The 18,040-nt window shown below is 44.1% G+C and overlaps 1 protein-coding gene across 3 annotated transcripts in view; it reads left to right on the forward strand.

Moving 5' to 3' along the window:
* Window positions 1–18,040, forward strand: part of LOC147308385 (zinc finger protein 521-like) — an 88,586-nt gene that overhangs the window by 11,863 nt on the left and 58,683 nt on the right. For all 3 annotated transcript variants that reach the window (XM_086270839.1, XM_086270840.1, XM_086270842.1), the window contains exon 3: window positions 2,716–2,916. In XM_086270839.1, coding sequence (XP_086126965.1) covers window positions 2,716–2,916 — 201 coding nt within the window. The remainder of the gene's footprint in view (window positions 1–2,715; window positions 2,917–18,040) is intronic.

Below are 18,040 nucleotides of genomic sequence, written 5' to 3' on the forward strand. Positions count from 1 at the left end.
ATTTGGACCCGGACAGATATTACACGGCTCTAAAGACGTCAATCACCATTCAGATCCCCACATTTTATTAGTACAGTATTAATGTGCTTTTAGTACAATAAAGGTTTGAAATTTATCCTTAGAAATCATTTTGTTAGATCTTCATTATATCCCCCCTATGAATAATTTCTCAGTCGCAGCTATGATCATCTCCCTTTGAGCCGCCCTTATCAGAGTATGGATCAGCGGTCAGTGTAGCCTCTCTCTTGTCCTTACCTTCCACGCCGACGCTGTTAAGATGCTCATCGGAAATTAACAAGGGTGTTAATTCGAACCTTTGTTTTAAATTAACAAGGGCGTTGGGCCTGATGAAAAATTCTCAATATCTTACACATCTTCGCCCAATATTCCACAGCCATCCCGAGCATACTGGTATCGATCTGCTGTCCAGCCAGTAGAGGCTGGTAGAAGAGAATGTCCTGATCTGATGGATTACTGTATGAGGCCCAGAGGCACAGGAACCTCAGTATTGATGTGGCTCTTTAATCCCACGGTTGGACGTGACCTTGCCGTGTCTAAACCCCCAGAGCGACTTTCCAAACCACCGCCCCCATCCCCTTCCCCCAAACATGTAACAGTTTACACTTCCAGTGCCGCATCGCTACAGCTCAGGTCGCTCACCTCAGCTGAGTGCAGTGACCCAGCTCGGATTCGCTGAAAGTTGGAGCAGAAAGTTGTTACCTAAAACAAGAGAAAGCAAGGGATTGGAAATCAAACTTACGAATGCATAACGCTGATCCTTTTCCCCGGTAATCATAAAAAAAATGTATTTTATTTGGTCGTTATTGTGGATCTATGAAATAATATGAGAATACCAGTGAAATTCATCCACGCTCTGCTCAGAGGAATGTATTTCTATTTCAGATTAGACATAAAATGCTTAAATGTAGCCATCAGTTGTTTTCCCTGACAGGACCATGCTGTAATATTAGAGAATTTAATGATTCATGAAGGCCTTTGGGAAAAAAAGAAAGTTTTAACCTCCTCCACAGGCACCCTGTAAAAAACACACACACATGAAGTGTTCATATTTCTGTGCATATTGTGAATTCTGTGCCTCTGTGTGCGGATGAATCATAACTCTATATTGTGTGGCTTTTGGCCTCAGTCAGAAGTGTTTCCCCCCAGAGCAAGAAAGGCCTGCATCTGTGAGGATTGGGTTGGGATTTTCATTTTCTTGAAACACCTTCTGTTCTGTTCTGCATGGTCCCACCGGGGACCACAGTGCTGATATTTTTAGAGGGCATGTTCCGAGAGCCTCAGTCGCCAAGAGGGAAGGACAATGGAGGGTGTGATGTTACATCAATACTTGGCGCAAGTGGGGGAAAGAAAAAACCCCTGGGTGGCCTTGATGAGTTCTCGACCGCCTTTCCTCAAGGAATTTCACAGTTTAAGAGCACCCTAACAGAAAGAGGACCTAAAATGGCCGCCCCAGTGCACACGCACCCAGCACCAGTACAGCCACACCTGCACGCTTTTGGTGCCACACACTCCTTGTCCTCAGGCTCTGTTAACTGTGTGCGGGGTGAAAAAAACAGGCTTACTCCTAACGTTCCCCTCCGGAGTTTCCAGACAAGCCGAGGAACACTTATTGGAGTGGGGCTTAAAATGGCTGCCAGTGAAGTGCAGAGGCTTTTCTTCCACCCCGCAAAAGCCTAACCAGGGTGGCATGATTGTTTGATTGTAAATATGGTGTTTTAATTAGAAGTATTGTGAAGTGTAAAGGTCGCAATGTGAGGAGAGACAGGGCTGCGGGCCATTCTGCCTATTAATAAGATACTATTCCAAGCTGCTTTGGCTTAACTACGTGTCAGAATGAAGATATGCGTGGTACGCTGCGAGTGAGCGATGCGAGGTTTGATTTGCTGTCGGAACGCTTTAGTATCACGTGAAGAACTTCAGATTAGAGTGGTAATTTGAAAGATGGTTCCTCCTGATTCAGGGTAGTAAGTTGCCCACCCCTGGCACTGCTGCAGCACAAAGCCAACGAGAGACAAAACTGCAGATGGATTGAAGAATATTGATGTGCGCGACCCGCAGCTGCCTGCGAGCAAAGCTGAATAATTTAGGGAAGTGTGTCGTGACGACAGCCCAACACACACCAATCTCAGTTTTTGTGTGTCTTCCTGCGCTATGCTACATACATCCACAGTTCTGGTCTAAATGTCTGAGTAATATGGCAAGGTCTTTCTCCTCTGATAGATGCTGACTGATGCAATTCAGCACTCGCTGGCAGAATTTCATATTTCTTTGGTCCAGCCAAAACTGCAATCCAGGATTTATTAACTACACATATTCCCATCAGTCTAGTTTCATATACTGAAGTTTTGCTTGGGTGAAGCAGGGCAAACACAACGTAAAACCATTTCTAATAACAGAGGGTGCGTGCTTGTGTGTTTGTATGTGTGTGTCGGATTTGTGTGTGCGAGCGTCGTACCGCCTTCTCCGCCTGTATATCTCTCGCCCGCACCTGCCCAACAGTTCTGTTATGGCATGAGTGGTTGAGTTACAGAGGCCCAAATTGAACCTGCATTTTTATTACAGTTTTTATTATTGTTTTTATTAAATCCAGAGTCTAGAAATCCATTTTATTGTCACCCAGAGGAAGCCGTAGTACCTCGCTGTGTGGGTCACCCCTCTGACTATGTGGTGCTGTCATTTCCTGTGGCTCGGCAGATCCAGAGTGCGCCCTCGAGAGGGCGGCGGAGGATGGTGAGACCGGGCATCTAAGGAAGAGGCTGCTCTCTCCAGAGGAAGGAGAGGAGGGAGAGGAGGAGGACGAGGAGCCCGCGCTGCACAGCTGCGACAGCTGCCGGCAGGTGTTCGAGTCGCTGAGCGATCTCACCGAACACAAGATTAATCAATGCCAGCTGACAGGTAAACAACGTTCAGCCCACCGAGCCTCCCCTCCACTCTGCCACTCAGCTCTTCTCCCACTCTCACTCTATGCTTTCATCTGAGAATATGCCACACTATGTGTGTTAGTACACTGCACCAAGGGGAGCACAACACCAGACTACCAGTTTCTTTGGTAGATATCCAGCAGCACAGGCCTCCACACACATAGCGCATTAGTTATATTGTGGTGTACGTTAATATCATCAGAGACGACATCTAAACAGGCCCACACGTGCCCATTAAAATAGATAGCAGTATATGTATTTATAGTATGAGCCTCGTGTCCTTACATGTGTCAGTGTAAGGTTTTATACGGCACCATACTAATTCGAAACGTTTCAATAACACCGAGTATTAGTAACATGGAGCTAGTAGGTCCCACAGTAACCAGACCACCAACTGGAGATGGATCTTTGCTCCAGGAAAGTCCCTCAGCTGCTCCCAGTGCGAGCTAGCTGCAGTAGTAATACCTTGTGGGATTGAAAGAGAAGGATGCCATTGGCAGACTGTGTCATTGACCTGTTGATGGATGAATAGGACTATAAATACCCTGACAAGGTGGCAGACAGAACTAATGATGTGAACTGAAGGTTTCCATGTGCTTCTCCTGGACTTGCTGTCCTCCTTTACATGCCCTGACAGGCCCGTATTGAGAAACACCATCTGATACTCATTTCATAGTGTTTGGGCACATGTCTCGTCTCTTTCTACTGTCAAAAATAAAGTGAACTAAAATGTCCTATTTCTGTTTCAGATGTAGTACAGACGCTATTGTTTGTCATTCAACAGAAAAGCCCAGAGATGTTTACGATTGAGTTGCATTCAGTCTTTAAGTATGATGACTAGCCTGTTTCATTTGGGCTCAAAGTCCAATAAAGTCATGTAGTGCATGGTGTGTAAAAATGCCAGTCATAATTCTTTAATGACAGTCATTGCATGTGTTATCATGAGGATTTTTCTCTTTAATATGTTTAATATTTCTCACTGAACCCAGTAATCGACTCTTTTATTGATGCCCCAGGGATGGTAAATGGACACAAGAGGAGAAATTGCAAGCAAGAAAGTTTATGGCTTAAAGATACACTCGATAATTGAAGTGGAATAGATAGCACATTGAATTTTAAAAAGAAAATGAATGTATGTATAATGTATATATATAAATGAATGTATATAAAACATAAGACAGAAAAAAAAACTCAACTGCACTAGCAACATAAAAAGTAAGCTGGTAAGTAAGCATTTGCAGGAAACAACAACCTCAACCAATTAGAGATGTCGCTGTTTTCAGTTTTGTAGGGTAGTTCTTTTCCGTGACATTGCAAATAAGATGGGTTTCATGCAGACCTGTGGTTCCTACAAGAACACATACTGTTGTTTCACAGTGTTGTAGCTCTTGGTAAGTCTACATTACAACACCATGGCTCATAATCAAAACCCCTGCTTCTAGAACATCACTGTTGCGCTCCATTAGAGGTAGTCCTTTAAGCCTTGTGGTTATGTGCTCTAAGTTCAATGTCACAGCTTACTTTATCCATTTCAAATTTAAAGTCTTGGAGCACCTCAGTGCACAGAAACCCTTCCTAACAAGGCTTTTATTGTGAAACTTTGAAAGAAAGAAAGTGTCGTATAAACATCATATTGTAACCTTAGGTTGTTGTTTTTTTTTTTTAACACAACTTTTTTTGTTGGGTCACTCAGCAGCAGGATGTTATTACTGACTAGCTGACAGACACAGTTGTCGGGGTCATGCGCCTCTCTGACTGTAAGGAATCTTCCCCAGCTGGTAGAAACAGTATTTACGTGTGTTATGCCCCCTCTTAGAATGTTTCAGCTAGCACTTTTGTGTATGCCCAGCAATAGTCTCTTTTCTGTTTACATTCAAGCACAGTTTGATTTCATATTTTGCAACCGTCAGCAAACCACAAATTATAGGTTAGATATCCCATGAGTTTTACAAAGATTTTCCATTAACTGTGAGACAGCCTCAAGTCTCGTGTTTTTGTGTACTCAATATGTAAAAATGCCTTCTGTTACCCTCCTGTCTGTGTTAATTTGAGCAGAAACGCATACATGTGCATTGCACAATTGATTTTATGCCCTGCTATGTGTTTAAATTCAGAAGAAGCGACACTCAATCAGCTAAAGGTTTGAAAACTGACTGCACTCTTCACTTCTGCATTACTGTCATCCAACAAAAAAAATGACTGGTCTAAGGGAAAGAAAGTGCAGAGTCTCCTGTCACTCTTTTTTTTCTTCAATCTGACACCCAATTCAATCAAGTCGTTGCAGATGTGTGGACAGTCTTTGTTTGGGGACAATTTGAGGAATGCAGAAAGAAAAGAAAAAAACCCCACAAAGGATTTTATTTAATTAAAGTTCTTCCTATACTTATACTGTTGCACAACACTGAGAAAACAATAATGTTATAAAGTTGTGTTTCTGATTCAGGGACAGGTCTTTAATGTTCAGCAGCATTTTCAGTATGTGGTCATGACTGACTCAGCCATATTTTTTTTCTATAATTAAGCCTGTCTTTTAAAAATGTCAATCTTATGGACAAATAACTCTTAATTGCTCAATGATGAAAAAAAAAAAACACAGTTTGGATAAGAGCCCCTGTGGAAGCCAAACAAAAGATTCTAATTGCCATTAGGGTATTGTGATTGTGCAGAAACACTCTATTAGTATTCAAACACAGTGGGAGAAAAGAAACTTCTAGATGGCATACTAAGTACTTTGAATGTGTGTGTGTATGTCTGTGAGTATGTGTTTGTGCATTCTCTGGAATATGGGATATGAGATTTCCTATGTGGCATTATGTAGACATCCATGACCAATTAATCTGCCTTACATCAAGTCTCTACTCACAGATGGATCCTTTATTAGAGCCGTTTTCTAATCAACCACCAGCACCTGCTAAACTCTCCATTTTTACGATTTCAAATATTTTATTTTTGGTTAACAAATTGCAAAAGCTTGACTGGAACCAATCCATGTATGAAGATTTGCATGCTGACACAACTCTGCATTTTTTCCCCTCCCATCAAAACATATACAGTGAGTTTCCTAAGACAGACAGCCCATATACAGTCAGTAAGCTTAAAAAATACATATTATAAAAGCAGTCGGATAAGGCAAGTGAAATAAAGTCTAAACAGATTCTAACTGTGTGTCGACCACACCCGATGGACAGAGAGAAAGAAAAAGATGTTACATGTCACTGCGATCAATGGCGGCCATTGTCTCTCCCCATCTGGCAGAGGTATAACACCTTCCCATGCACTTAAGCTGTGGCCACTGCAGTGCGCTAAGGGAGCACATGGGTATGGATTGCCTCGTGTCCCCGATGCGATCGGTGCTATTGATCGCACTAATGCTGGACTGCAGAGGAAGGCGAGCGCCTGAGAAAGAGAGCAAGGGAGAAGAAGGGAGATGTGGAGAGTGAAAGAGAGGGAGAGAGAGTGCTGCAGGAATGTGTCCCCAGGGAGCCCGTCTTGGGCTGGGGCAGGGCTTCAGGAATGCTCCCCAGGAGATCCCAGTGAAGGCTAGGGCAGGGCTGGAAGAATGCTCCTCTAGAGAGTTGAGAGTGGAGGCTGGCTGGGGCAGGGCTAGAAGAATGTTCCCCCAGAGCACCCCTCTAACTCTGGGGCAGAAGTAGAGAGGCTCTGAGGGGGGAGACCCCCCACCCCCCCCACCCCACCCCTCGGCTCCAGAATGGCTGCGGATCAGGTTTCCGTGTGGGGATCAGCATCCTGCCGACATGGCTTTAGGCTACCCTGGGGAAGAGACAGGAGGCTGGAGGCATAGCTATTCCATAGGACTTTCCAAAAACACTTCACAAATGCTTTGTCTCACTATCACGCTGCATTGTCTGCGCACACTTATATTGTTACCTATCCTTAATGGAGAAAGAGAAACAGTGTGTGTGTAGTTTGACTTTTGTTCTCAGTTGGCACAAGAGATGTTCATATGCCAGGTATGAGATTGCAGTGGTAGGCAAGGAAACATGCCTTCAGGCCTACTCGCCAAAGAAATACCTTGCTTCTCATCTCATTTCAGCTTGTGTTTACTAGCCCACACTGTAAATAAAAATAACACCTCTAGCTCAGAGTTTAATTCAAAAGATTGCATTTTCACACAGCCTTACTCGGTCAATTCTTCAATTCCGCGTCTCTGAAGGTATTTGAATAGCCTAGTGCACACATGGGCTGGCAGCCTAGTGGCCGTTCTTTCATTATGGGTCCAGCTCCCTTGAGCAACACCTTTTCTTGTGTCCTTCACTAGAGGAGGGGCATGTCTGCTCCCCCCAGAGAGATCTGTGCCCTGCTATTTTAACCCTCTGTGAGATGACCTTTTTAATAAGTGTCTTTCTCTGCTTTCCTGCCGGCCACTGTGCGAGCAAACAGAGCATGTCTTCTGCTTCCCTCAGATAAAGGAATCAATCAGAGTGGGTGCAACAGAGAAAGAGAGAGAGATAACTGGGCCATATATGGATTTATATTATGTAGATTTCCCCTTTTCCTCATCCCTGTAGACACTGCAAAATGCACTCAGCTTCAATAAAACACATTTCAGATTTATGAGAAAAATACAAATGAAACACTAATACTCACTGAAAAACAATAACATTTCCTCACAATGCAGAACATGCTAATATGATAGAAACTCTTTCTCTGTTTGCAATGGGCACCATTTCTTTTTTAAACCTGCTGATCAATGTCCCCCCCTTCTATTCCCAAGCACAACATGTTTGCTTGAAGTGTTTGAATTCATTTACATCAAGCCTTTGGGTCAGCAGCATGGAAACATTCAGTAATACCCTCAACTATGAACAGACTCCTGGCAGTCCGTGCTTTATACTAACTGTTTCCAACAGGCTCCTATTGGTTGTACTGTTTTTTTTCTACTAACTTTGTGTATTGATCCAACAGCTGCTTTGTAGCTGCCAAGAAGAATGTGCCAAACTGCAAAGACTTTATTCGCTTCAAAAGGGCTCACATAAGAAGAAAAGCGACATGACAAGACCTGATTAGCCGAACTCTGAGCCACCGCCGTTCATCAGAAATTCTGCTGTGTTTTTGCCGGGGTGTCTTGCGACATCCTGGTACAAAGAGCAGCACACTGATTACAAGGCTTTGAAAGGAGGAGAGGCGGTCAGGGGAGAATAGCTACTTCTGGCACAACGCAGCCACTGAAAAGAGACCTCATGCTAGAGTGAGCTCTTACAATTGGGCTTGAGTCTTTCCTGTGTATGTGTTTGTGTGGGGGGCATGTTCTACGTGAGCGTCTGAGAGAAAAGAAAAATAGGTATGGAGGGAAAGAGGTAGAAAAGATATTAAAGTAGATGTTGACTCCGTGGTATAGAGTCCCCATGCATTTCCTCTTTGTGCAACAGTGCCAGCAACGTTAACAGGAATGTCATTAGGAATTCAAAGCATATGCCCTCGTGAGGACGCCCTCTTTCTCTTTCCCCTGTGCTCCACACGGCACATATTATGCACTGTATAAAGTATTTATTGGTCTTTGTCAGACGAGGGCTGCATTTTCTGCAGAAAAACCATCAAAATAAGAATAGAGGAACTTGCAGGGTTTTTTTTGTGTGTTTTTTTGCTCGGCTTTGTGGGTTTAAAGCATAAACAACAATGGCTAGCACTGCAACTCTTTGCTTTTCTCGTATCCGCATCCCCCATCTATCTAACACTCTGTGTCTCTCACGTTTTCGCTTGTTCAATCAGTCATCCGTGCACACACAAACACTTATTAACAAGCACGAGCACACACGCTCCCTCTCAGCACCTGCGTGCCTGCACTTTGCATTTTAGACGACACATAATTCATCGCCCAGGAGGCTAAACACATGCCGGGACTTCATCCAGTTGACCTCTTTCTTAAGTAGGTAGCCACAAAAGCCGAGATGACATGTGGACAAAACAGAGATAATCTCCTGCACTCACCCAGAACTACAAGCTACAAGCACCTGAGCGAAAACCTATACCAACAACAGTGTTCTTATTTCCCCTTTTTGCTGTGTAGCGGTCCTTTGAAACTACTGTCTTCAGTTCTGAGACAATGACCAGCCCAAGAAGCGGTTGTTTCGGTTTCTCTCACACTCAGTATCTCTCCCTGGCCCTGGCTCTGCCTGCTCTTTGTTCACTCTCTTCCTCAGCCTGCAAGTCTTTTTCAGCGGCACAAGCAGAAGAATGGCACATTAAATCTTAATAGGACTGCGTCTGGCCGTGTTGAATTGCAGAGCGTGTTAAGCCGGCGCTTTCCTCCCCCTTGGCACACGCTTGTGGAAGTGGAAAACAATTGAATAAAAGAAACCGCTCTCTCTCTCTGTAACACAAGTGACTTCGGCTGTTCTGCTGAAACTATGAGATTGAACTGACTCCAGCTCACAAATGGCTTAAGCCCTTACTAAGAGACTGTAAAATAAACATTTGTACTTTTCAAGATGCATATGTGGAAGGTGCACAGAGGATTTACCTGACCACCCACAATGAAGCCGTCACATTATTCCCTGTTCCAAGTGACAGCTGAAAAATGCTGCCGTAGACTCTGTGCTTAACTGGTGGCTGAGGAGGCAGGAGTAACCTCGCTAGGAGGGATATGTGAAATGTATGAAGAGAAGGAGATAAAAAACTGAATATTTAGATTGAATAAAGTCAGAAAAAATAATAAAGAAGTAGAGAAAAGACAGTGAAGGTAGGGAAGAGCCAATCTTAGCAGCAATGTGAGTCCAGGCCTTCTTTGTAAGGCAGTCAGAGGTGGTAATTAGCCAATGATGAGTTGACGGGTTGTGTGTCCAGTGCTCGGCACTGCTGGGTGGGGCTGTGGGAGGTAGATAAGGCCAGCAGTGGGCTTATCTCTGAGAAGGACAGGCACCAGGCCTGCCAGGCAAATCCACCCACAGACCTGCCGTATTTTATTAACAACATCATTAATGCCAGACAGGTTATGTGCGATGGCTCGGAAGAGAGACGGGAAAAAGTAAAAAACAAATAAAGTCTCAATTCCTGCTTGGCCGGCCAGTCTAAAGTACATAGGCACCGGTTGACGTGTTTTGAAAGCAAGGAGCTTGTGGAGATGTTTACCAGGTAGGCAGCCAACGGAAGGGCACGGAGAGCGAGCTTGGATCTTACCTCTGGGTTTTGCTCATTCTCCTCTGGGTCCCCAGAATTCAAATGATTTTCTTTTTTTCCCTTTCAAACGTGGGACTACTCACCAGAATAATGATGAAGCAGATACAGAGAAACATAACTAGACACAAAGAAAAGGCAAAAATGTTGTTTTTTTTTTTACTTTACGGACATCCAGGGTTTCATTTTTAAACATATGCTTTGTAAAATGCTTAGTTTTCCCCATTTCTCTTTCTCTCGCTCACCTGCATCTTTCAATCAGGTGTTCAAAGTTTTGTCTTCTTCATGCTCCTTTAAATTATAGAGCATTAGTAATGCATTTATTACATTTTCTTTAGTTTGCAGTAATCTATTGACCTTGAATCAGATGGCACTATAACAGTTATCAGTTATCCTTTTGTATTAGTATGTGAAATATGCCAAATAGCGTTTGTTCAGTGGCATGTCTCCCTATAATAATAATCACCCCCAGGTTATGAGGATGTGACCTGGGTGCACCAATCAGTGTATACCTCACTCACCCCAATGCACACCTAAATGAAACAGGCTTTTGAATCGTCTTCTGCAATTTCCCCCAATGAAAAAAAAAAAAGTCTTAGGATTTTGCTCATGTCTGTGTGGAAATGTACTGCACATTGATCCCCATAGGGCTTTTTCCTTACATGGCTTTTGCCAAACTCACCAGTAATGGGAGGAAAGGAAGGAGGGAGTCGGAGGGTGGTGGAAAGAGTGACCAGTCCGACAGGTTTATGTCTCCCTGCAGGCTGAGCTCTGTGGAGCGGGCCCACAGGAAGGAACGGAGCCAGCTGTGACGGCATCCTGCTAGCCACTGTGGTTTAGGAGCTTTGGGGCTACACTATCACCAACTCAACATTTCCCCCTCTCCTCTACCCTTCCCAGGGGTTGTTTTTGTTGGCCAGGGGGCAGTGTTTGGGTGGGGGCTGCTATGTGGCTCTGTGGAACAGCCACTCCTACACTTCAGGATATGAGAAGTTGAACCACCCGCAAGGACAGGGATTCTCAAATATCGTGTAAAGTAGCACATTTGTTCCTTAGCACTAATTGCCATTTTCAGACTGGAAGGTAGGTTCATAAATGTTATTTTATGGGCACGATGGGTGTCATTTAAGGTCTCCAAGGCCACCAGCTGGACTATGCTTTGGCAGTGAAAGCACCATGTGCTATAACAGAATGTAATGGTTCAACAGTAAAGACATGCTGTCAGGTAGCACAGAGACGTCCTTCTAATGTTAAGAGCAGTGGACAGATTGGGTGGGGGGGGGGACTGAGAATGTAAAGGTTATCTGATCTATTCCACCTCCAACCTGCCTGGCTGATCAATCTGCTGGAAGAGTCAATCGATTTGATCAGAGAGCCTCTCCTTAGAGAGGACCTCCCAAGGAGTGGGTAGGATTCTGCGAAAGGCTGCCAGCTTGGAACATGTCTCCGCGATAAACCGAGACATTAAAATCCCTGATTAAATAGTAACTCACCACCTGTGGCAGCCATTCTCTAAATAAGCCACTGATTTAAGACGGCAAAGAACATCTACTGGTGCTGTCACTCCACCGTGTTATCAGGCTCATTATAAATGCAATATGTGTACAGTGAAATCACATCAATAAAATCCTGCAAGACTGACTGACAGCCAAGAGAGATCAGGCCGTAGTAAACAGAGTGGTAATCTTTATATTAGGACATTATGTGCCCCCAGTCAAAGCATGATGCATCTTTCTCATCATGAACTTGGTTTGTAGAACATACCCCACAAACAAAGTCAACAGACAAAACCATCTTATGATTGGATTTTAATCCAATTGCATTATTATTCAGGCCTCCCATTGGCCATTCATTACTCTCACATGGAGCCTGTGTGGGTTGTTATCACCCAATCAGGCTCAAGACTGTATTCTGGAGAGCATGCTTTCGTTTGCATCCTTTAAACCCTATGAGCCTTCCCTCTCTCTGGGCCCGCCAACGGAATACCTAATTCCAAAGTAAACTGATTGCTCTCTCCAACAAGATTACGCTGTGATGATGTTAGCCAAATGAGACTGCTATTCAGATGCAACCAGGGCAGGCAAGGATGCTTACCGCAAGATGACTGATCAGCATGTTAAGAGAAACAAGGTTGGGAAAAAAAGAGGAGAAAACGAGGGATAGAAATCGAAAGAGTGCGAGAGAGTTGTGTGCGTGGGGGTAAGCAGAAATGTAATTTGCTTCTCACCTCAGGCGACTGGGCTCTGAGGCCAGTAAATATGCAAACAAGCTGAGCCTGGCCATCAATATGAAGACCCTAGATGATTACTAATCTCCACCGCTGAAGTAGATTGAGGTCTGTTCAGCAGTGCCATGTAGCATGAGGGTAGGGGTGGGGGGGGATTGGGAGGTTAGAGTCCAAACTTCGTCTCCATGTTGGCTGCCAAGATTATGCACAATTTAGAGTTATAGGTGTAGCTGACCTTCAGTTTGGGAAGTGCTATACTATTTATGATGCATACCAATTAGCAATAGAGCGGCAATAAAAATGCAGGCGTCTTAAACCTATATTATACATGTTTTTGAAAGGATACATTAATCATGTTGTGAATGTAATTCAGAAACTTCTGCTGCAAGTTTCCAGTAACTTTGAACCTTGTTTCAAACTCAGCCTAGTCTTTTCATCATGGAGAGCTCCTTGTCTGATATGAGCTCTTAGACGTGCGGCACAGTAGTTTACCAGCCCATTGTCATTCCCCATCCGTAATCCGGGATAAAACCTATGGGACGCAGACCGGTCTGGAGTCATTAGGTGTGTGCGTGGCTTACCCAGACAGCCAGATAAACCAGATGCCTCGGGATGGCCAGGGGTCATCTCTCTGTGTGAACACGTTGTTGATGTCCTTGTTTGTCTCTACCTCTTCTTTGCCCGTATCCCCCCTCACACCCTTCATCATTCCTTTTTTTGCGTGCTTTCTTTCACTCCCTTGATTGCCCTGCACAGTCATCACAAACACAGAAGTCCGCGTTGGAGCTTAGCAGTCGAAGAACCTGTCAGCTAAAGGGAAGGAGGAAAGAGAGACAGGGGAGTTGACTGTGGCCCTAGGTTGAATGCCTGAGGGTGTACTACGTGTGGAGGATAGTTAGTGCAGAAGGACACGCCACAGTCTGCAGGTGAATTCTCTCATTTTGGGAGACTTAATGCATTTGAATCATCACCTCTAGGGGGACGTCTTATGACTTTCTGTTACAGAATGAGCCTTGATATAAAATGCAGCAAAGGTTGTGTGTGTATGTGTGGTTTGTGTTTTTAATACAGCAGGAGGGCCTGTAAGAGGAATATATATATTCTAAGAAAGTCTTTCCAGTCCTAAACATAATTGACTATTTCTTGTATTTTGGAGTATGTTTCCAGCATTGAGCTTTACCCTCTGCAGTGAGTGCACAAGGCTTGAGGATGTTTACCTGGCATGGTGCCTGTTGTAGCTGCCCTCCTGTTGAGGAAAAGCAGGTCAGGGTATAGCTTTGTGTTTGTTTGTTTGTTTGTGCAGGTGTGTGTTTTTCTCGCACGTGTGTATTGTGTGGCTTGTGAATGTGTATGGCTTCGTGTGTGCACGTATGTGAAGAGGAGGGAAGATCATTAAGATAGAAATAGTCGGAGAGTGCATTACATTCAGCTAGTTTAAAAAAAAAAAACAGAATGTAATCTAATGTAAGCAGTTATTTTTCAGGAGAGGGCGGGGTGGTCAGTGATGGGGATGGTGGATGGCGGGTAACTGGATTCTCAGTTCACCTGAACCATCCATCTGCTCAGCCATCAATCTTCCTGCTTTCTAGCCCTCCGTTCATTTACTCATCCACCCATTTATCCAGCCTTACCCATGGCCAAAGGGCCATGTCTCTTTGTGGCCCTGATAATCTAGACCAATTTCCTCTGCAATTTATTTCCCAGCCAACCACCCACCTGGTCAAGCAGCATCAGGCTTCTCAAGGTAGAGCCACTCATCCCAGCAAGCCCCTTCCCACCAATCACAGCCTTCCCCCCCCCCCCCCCCCCCCCCCCCCTCTGTCCTCAAGCCTTAGATCTTTTTGTCTTTTGTGTTCTGAAGTTTCAGCTTTATACAATAGTAATGGAGCATCCTTTCCTTTACAGTAATCTCTGACACCACTCAGCATGTGTTGTTTACCTCTAATGCCTCAGCCCTTCTTCTTCTTTGATTTCTATTATCATTTCCTATTTCTACCACTTTCTGTGCTCCTTCATCTCTGTCTTTCTCTTCCTTTGTCACTTTCTCTTCCTCTCTTTCTTGCATTCTTTCCTCCTTTTCTCCATCCTGTCATGGCTCTTCAGTATTCTGCTGCTGTCTTGTGTAGAGTGATTTTGCCCAGACACGTCTGGCTCTGGGTAAAGTGCAGTCCCCAGAGAGCGTGCTCCGCAGCCCCCAGGTCGCCAGCACCATGAATACATTATGATCCCCATTTCCATCCTGTTGCCACGGCAGCACTTTTGGAGCCGCAGGGCGATTAAGACGTGTGCTGTCGATACCCTGATAGGAGCAGAAGTTGGATCTGGAAGCTGGCCTTTGATCAGATTTCATCCTCCTGCCTGCTATTGGTAGCTTCAGTGCAGGAAGACAAAGACGGAGTCTTGTGGGCTTTTTATTGGTTTGACAAGCTCACCTGCTGCACATAAGCATACCATGCATCCATCCTTGAGCTTTTTTTCCCACCTCTATGCTTTATCTCTGTCTTTCCTGCCTGAAACCATTTCCCTCCCTTTTTCTCATTTCCTTTGCTCCTCCCCATCACCGCAGTTCAGCTAAGGCAGCATTATACGCAGTCTCTCTCTGCTCTATGATATTCTGCTATGCTCACAAAGGAAGCAACTCCCTTACCTTTTATTGTTTCCTTTTTTCTTTGGGGGATGATGTATAAAACATGGTGCCTCAGGTAGAGGATGTTGGGTAGGAAGCCATGTCCCCCTAAATGGCCAGCCGTGTGCATGCGCCTAACACTTCACTGAGCAATCTGTCAACATGTCAGCAACACATGTTTTGTAAAAAGCCTCTGGTGGGAGCCAGGGGAAAAAAGGCACTCCTGCCAGACCAGAGAGGAAATGCTTTTTTCTCCTCTATGCAGTGGATTTTCTATTGCTGGTGCTCTGTCCCACGGGCCCCCCACCACCACGCTCTCCTCCCCCACACATACACCCGTTGTCTGCACTTCAGAAATTTGAACTGGGGACCCTCGAGGGGGTTTACTGGGAGGGTGGGGGTAGGCTGCGAGGGAGGGGCTCCCTCTTTTTCAGAGCGTATGAAATTGTGAAGGTATATTGTGGCAGGTCCCCAAGCGGTCTTTTCTAATACCTGAGTTTCTGGCGAAGCTGGAAATTACCAGCGGCTCCCCCGAGGGACGGCTTTATCCACACCAGGAAGGGGAGCAGAACTCAGTGGGGAGGTTACTTAATGCATGGCTGAAATAAAAGAATTTCTGAGAGACAGAGGCTGAAAAGCTAGCTTTTTTTTTCTTCATTTTTCACCCCCCTCCTCTCTTACTCTCGTTCCCTCTCCCTTTCTCTTTTCCTCCCCAGTAGTATAGTTTACTACTCTCTGCCTTCTCTTGAAGGGTTCTAGTTTAATAAACTTTCAGAGGATCCTGCTGGTGCAGACAGCTAGACAAATACCCTTGTGTGTTCTCTTTTGTCAGAGATACAGCTTTTTGTTATGTTCTTGCAAATTTGATTTCTCCCTCTGTCTTTCGTTTTCTCTGCCGCCCTCTGTCTCTCTCCCTTTCTGCATTTGTCTTCATCTCCCTTGTCCTTCTCTTGCTTTCTGTCTCCCTCTTTGATTCACAAACACATAAATACACACACACACACACACACACACACGAAGTTAAACTCTCTTGTGGTTGAGTTTATTGTTTGGTCTGTCTCTTCGTTCTCCCCCTCTGTGTTCCCTTTTGTTTTCTGTATGTTTTGTTGTATTGTGCACAGAGGCTGAGATGCAGATAGAATGCAGACAGTTTGCCCTGGGTGAAGAGTGTGCACAAGCATCGCTGTTATCTATTTAACAAAACACATTATTCTATTTATACATGACCAAATTCTTTAAGTTCCGCCTACCGTTAAGGTGCAAAGTGCAGTATATTTTTCATCAAGGAGATTTAGAGCAAAGTGTTGGGGGCAATTTACTCATCTCTGTATAGTTTCTACTCACTGAATCCGGCTGCCTTTTTAATCAGAGCCTGTATCTAATGTCTGTGCATCATTAAGCTTGCCATGTTCATAACCTATAAAAAAACAACAACATAAAAATCTCATCCATGTATGAAATGCCTCTCTCCTTGCATCTTAGTTCCTCTGTCTTCTTCCCCTTCTGCTGTTGGTAAATAATTCAACCTTTCCCTGTAACAAGTGCTGGCCTTAATAGGGAGCAGTACCTGTAGTTGGGATAAACAAGGCAGCCGGCCTCACCAGTGAAACAGAGGGATTTGGGCTTCATGAGGGCAGAGGAATAAGTCGTTTCCTTCTGAAAGGCAGAGTAGACTGGCTGACATTAATTAAACCCTATAGGATAAAGGTTATCTGAGGCCTAGCAAAGCAGAGGCCGTGAATGCAGGATGTTATGTCTGACGAATCCTAATCAAGACTTCTTGGTGAAGCAACATGTACGGGTTGAGGCATTATATGTACGCTATGTCTGTGATATTATTATTCTAAAATCTGTGTTCCTGCGGGAACTAATTTTACAAAAGAGTGGTATTTCATCGATAGAGGAAAGGCACTATGATGTTTGACTGTCTGTTTTCAGTTGCAGACACATGCTGATAAAACAAAAAAATCGTTTTAAAAAAAAAATAAAAAAAAATACGAAGAACAGGCTTTGCTAGAGTTTCAATTCCAAGAAATTTCCTGGAGAATTTCATGTTGAGAAAACACTGTTGCCCACTGTGCTCTATGGCGGAAATTGTGCCAAGGAGTCTCCCATGTGATGTGTGATCAGTGTCGGATGTAATGTGTTACTGTAATCTCATCAGCTTGTTCATGACACAGTAATGTAACACAAAACTGCGACTTAATTCAGTAATCATATGATAATCACTAATCAAACAAATCTGAACTTGCTTTTGTTACAGTTCCTCAATTATCTGCATGACGAGTAGAGGGCAAAAGAAAAAAAACCTAATTAGCTTTTTTGTGTGCGCTTACACCAGAATCTCCTCACCTTAATTGGTAAGAGGGTGAAAACATGGCGATGGCAAAACTGCAGGACGGTTTATGACTTTTGAGTTGTTAAGTTATGCACATTGCTTTGAATTTCGTTTGCACACTGTGTCCAGGACAAAAGCAGCTATCTACTGCAGCAAACACAAGATCAAGGCTCTCCAAGTCGCTGCAAACGTGACATGCTAACACAAGGTTAATAGCAAACCACCCAACCCAGAAGTGAGTGTATAACGGCCTCAACCAAGCAGTCAAGGCTAACAAAAGCAGAGATGAACAGGCTTTTAGCTCTGTGTATTCTGCAGCCAAAACACTGTCACTACATTTTCCATGAAGTGTGATTAATCGTCTTTGCGATAAAAGCTGAAATACTACCAGAAAGATCTTGGGTTTGCTTTCCTTATTAGGTTTAGTGATTTGCACATTATATGCAGATTTGACTTAATGCAGTTAACTGTCACAAAAGTAATTAAACAAATAGTTTCATATAGGCAGCAAATAAGGAAAGAAATGCATTTAAAAATAAGTAGTGCCCAGTGCCTTACTTTTTTGAATAACGAACAAAATCCTGCTGTGACTGACTTAGCTGACCCTAAGTTTGGCATGCCACTCGGGTGCCAAGGCTCATGTTTTACAAATTACCCAGAGGGCCGTGCATCACCTCTGTGCCCATATTTTCTCCCTGCTGTATGCATAGTGTGTGGGATTATATTCCCCCAACTCTAGCTCTTCCCTAAGACAATGAACAGCTGCAGAGATG

This window comes from Aulonocara sp. 'chitande type north' Nkhata Bay, linkage group LG18 (assembly GCF_057382095.1).
Source record: "Aulonocara sp. 'chitande type north' Nkhata Bay isolate Kocher_YH1m ecotype deep benthic linkage group LG18, A_spYH_male_GT1.1, whole genome shotgun sequence".
Lineage (NCBI taxonomy): Eukaryota > Metazoa > Chordata > Actinopteri > Cichliformes > Cichlidae > Aulonocara > Aulonocara sp. 'chitande type north' Nkhata Bay.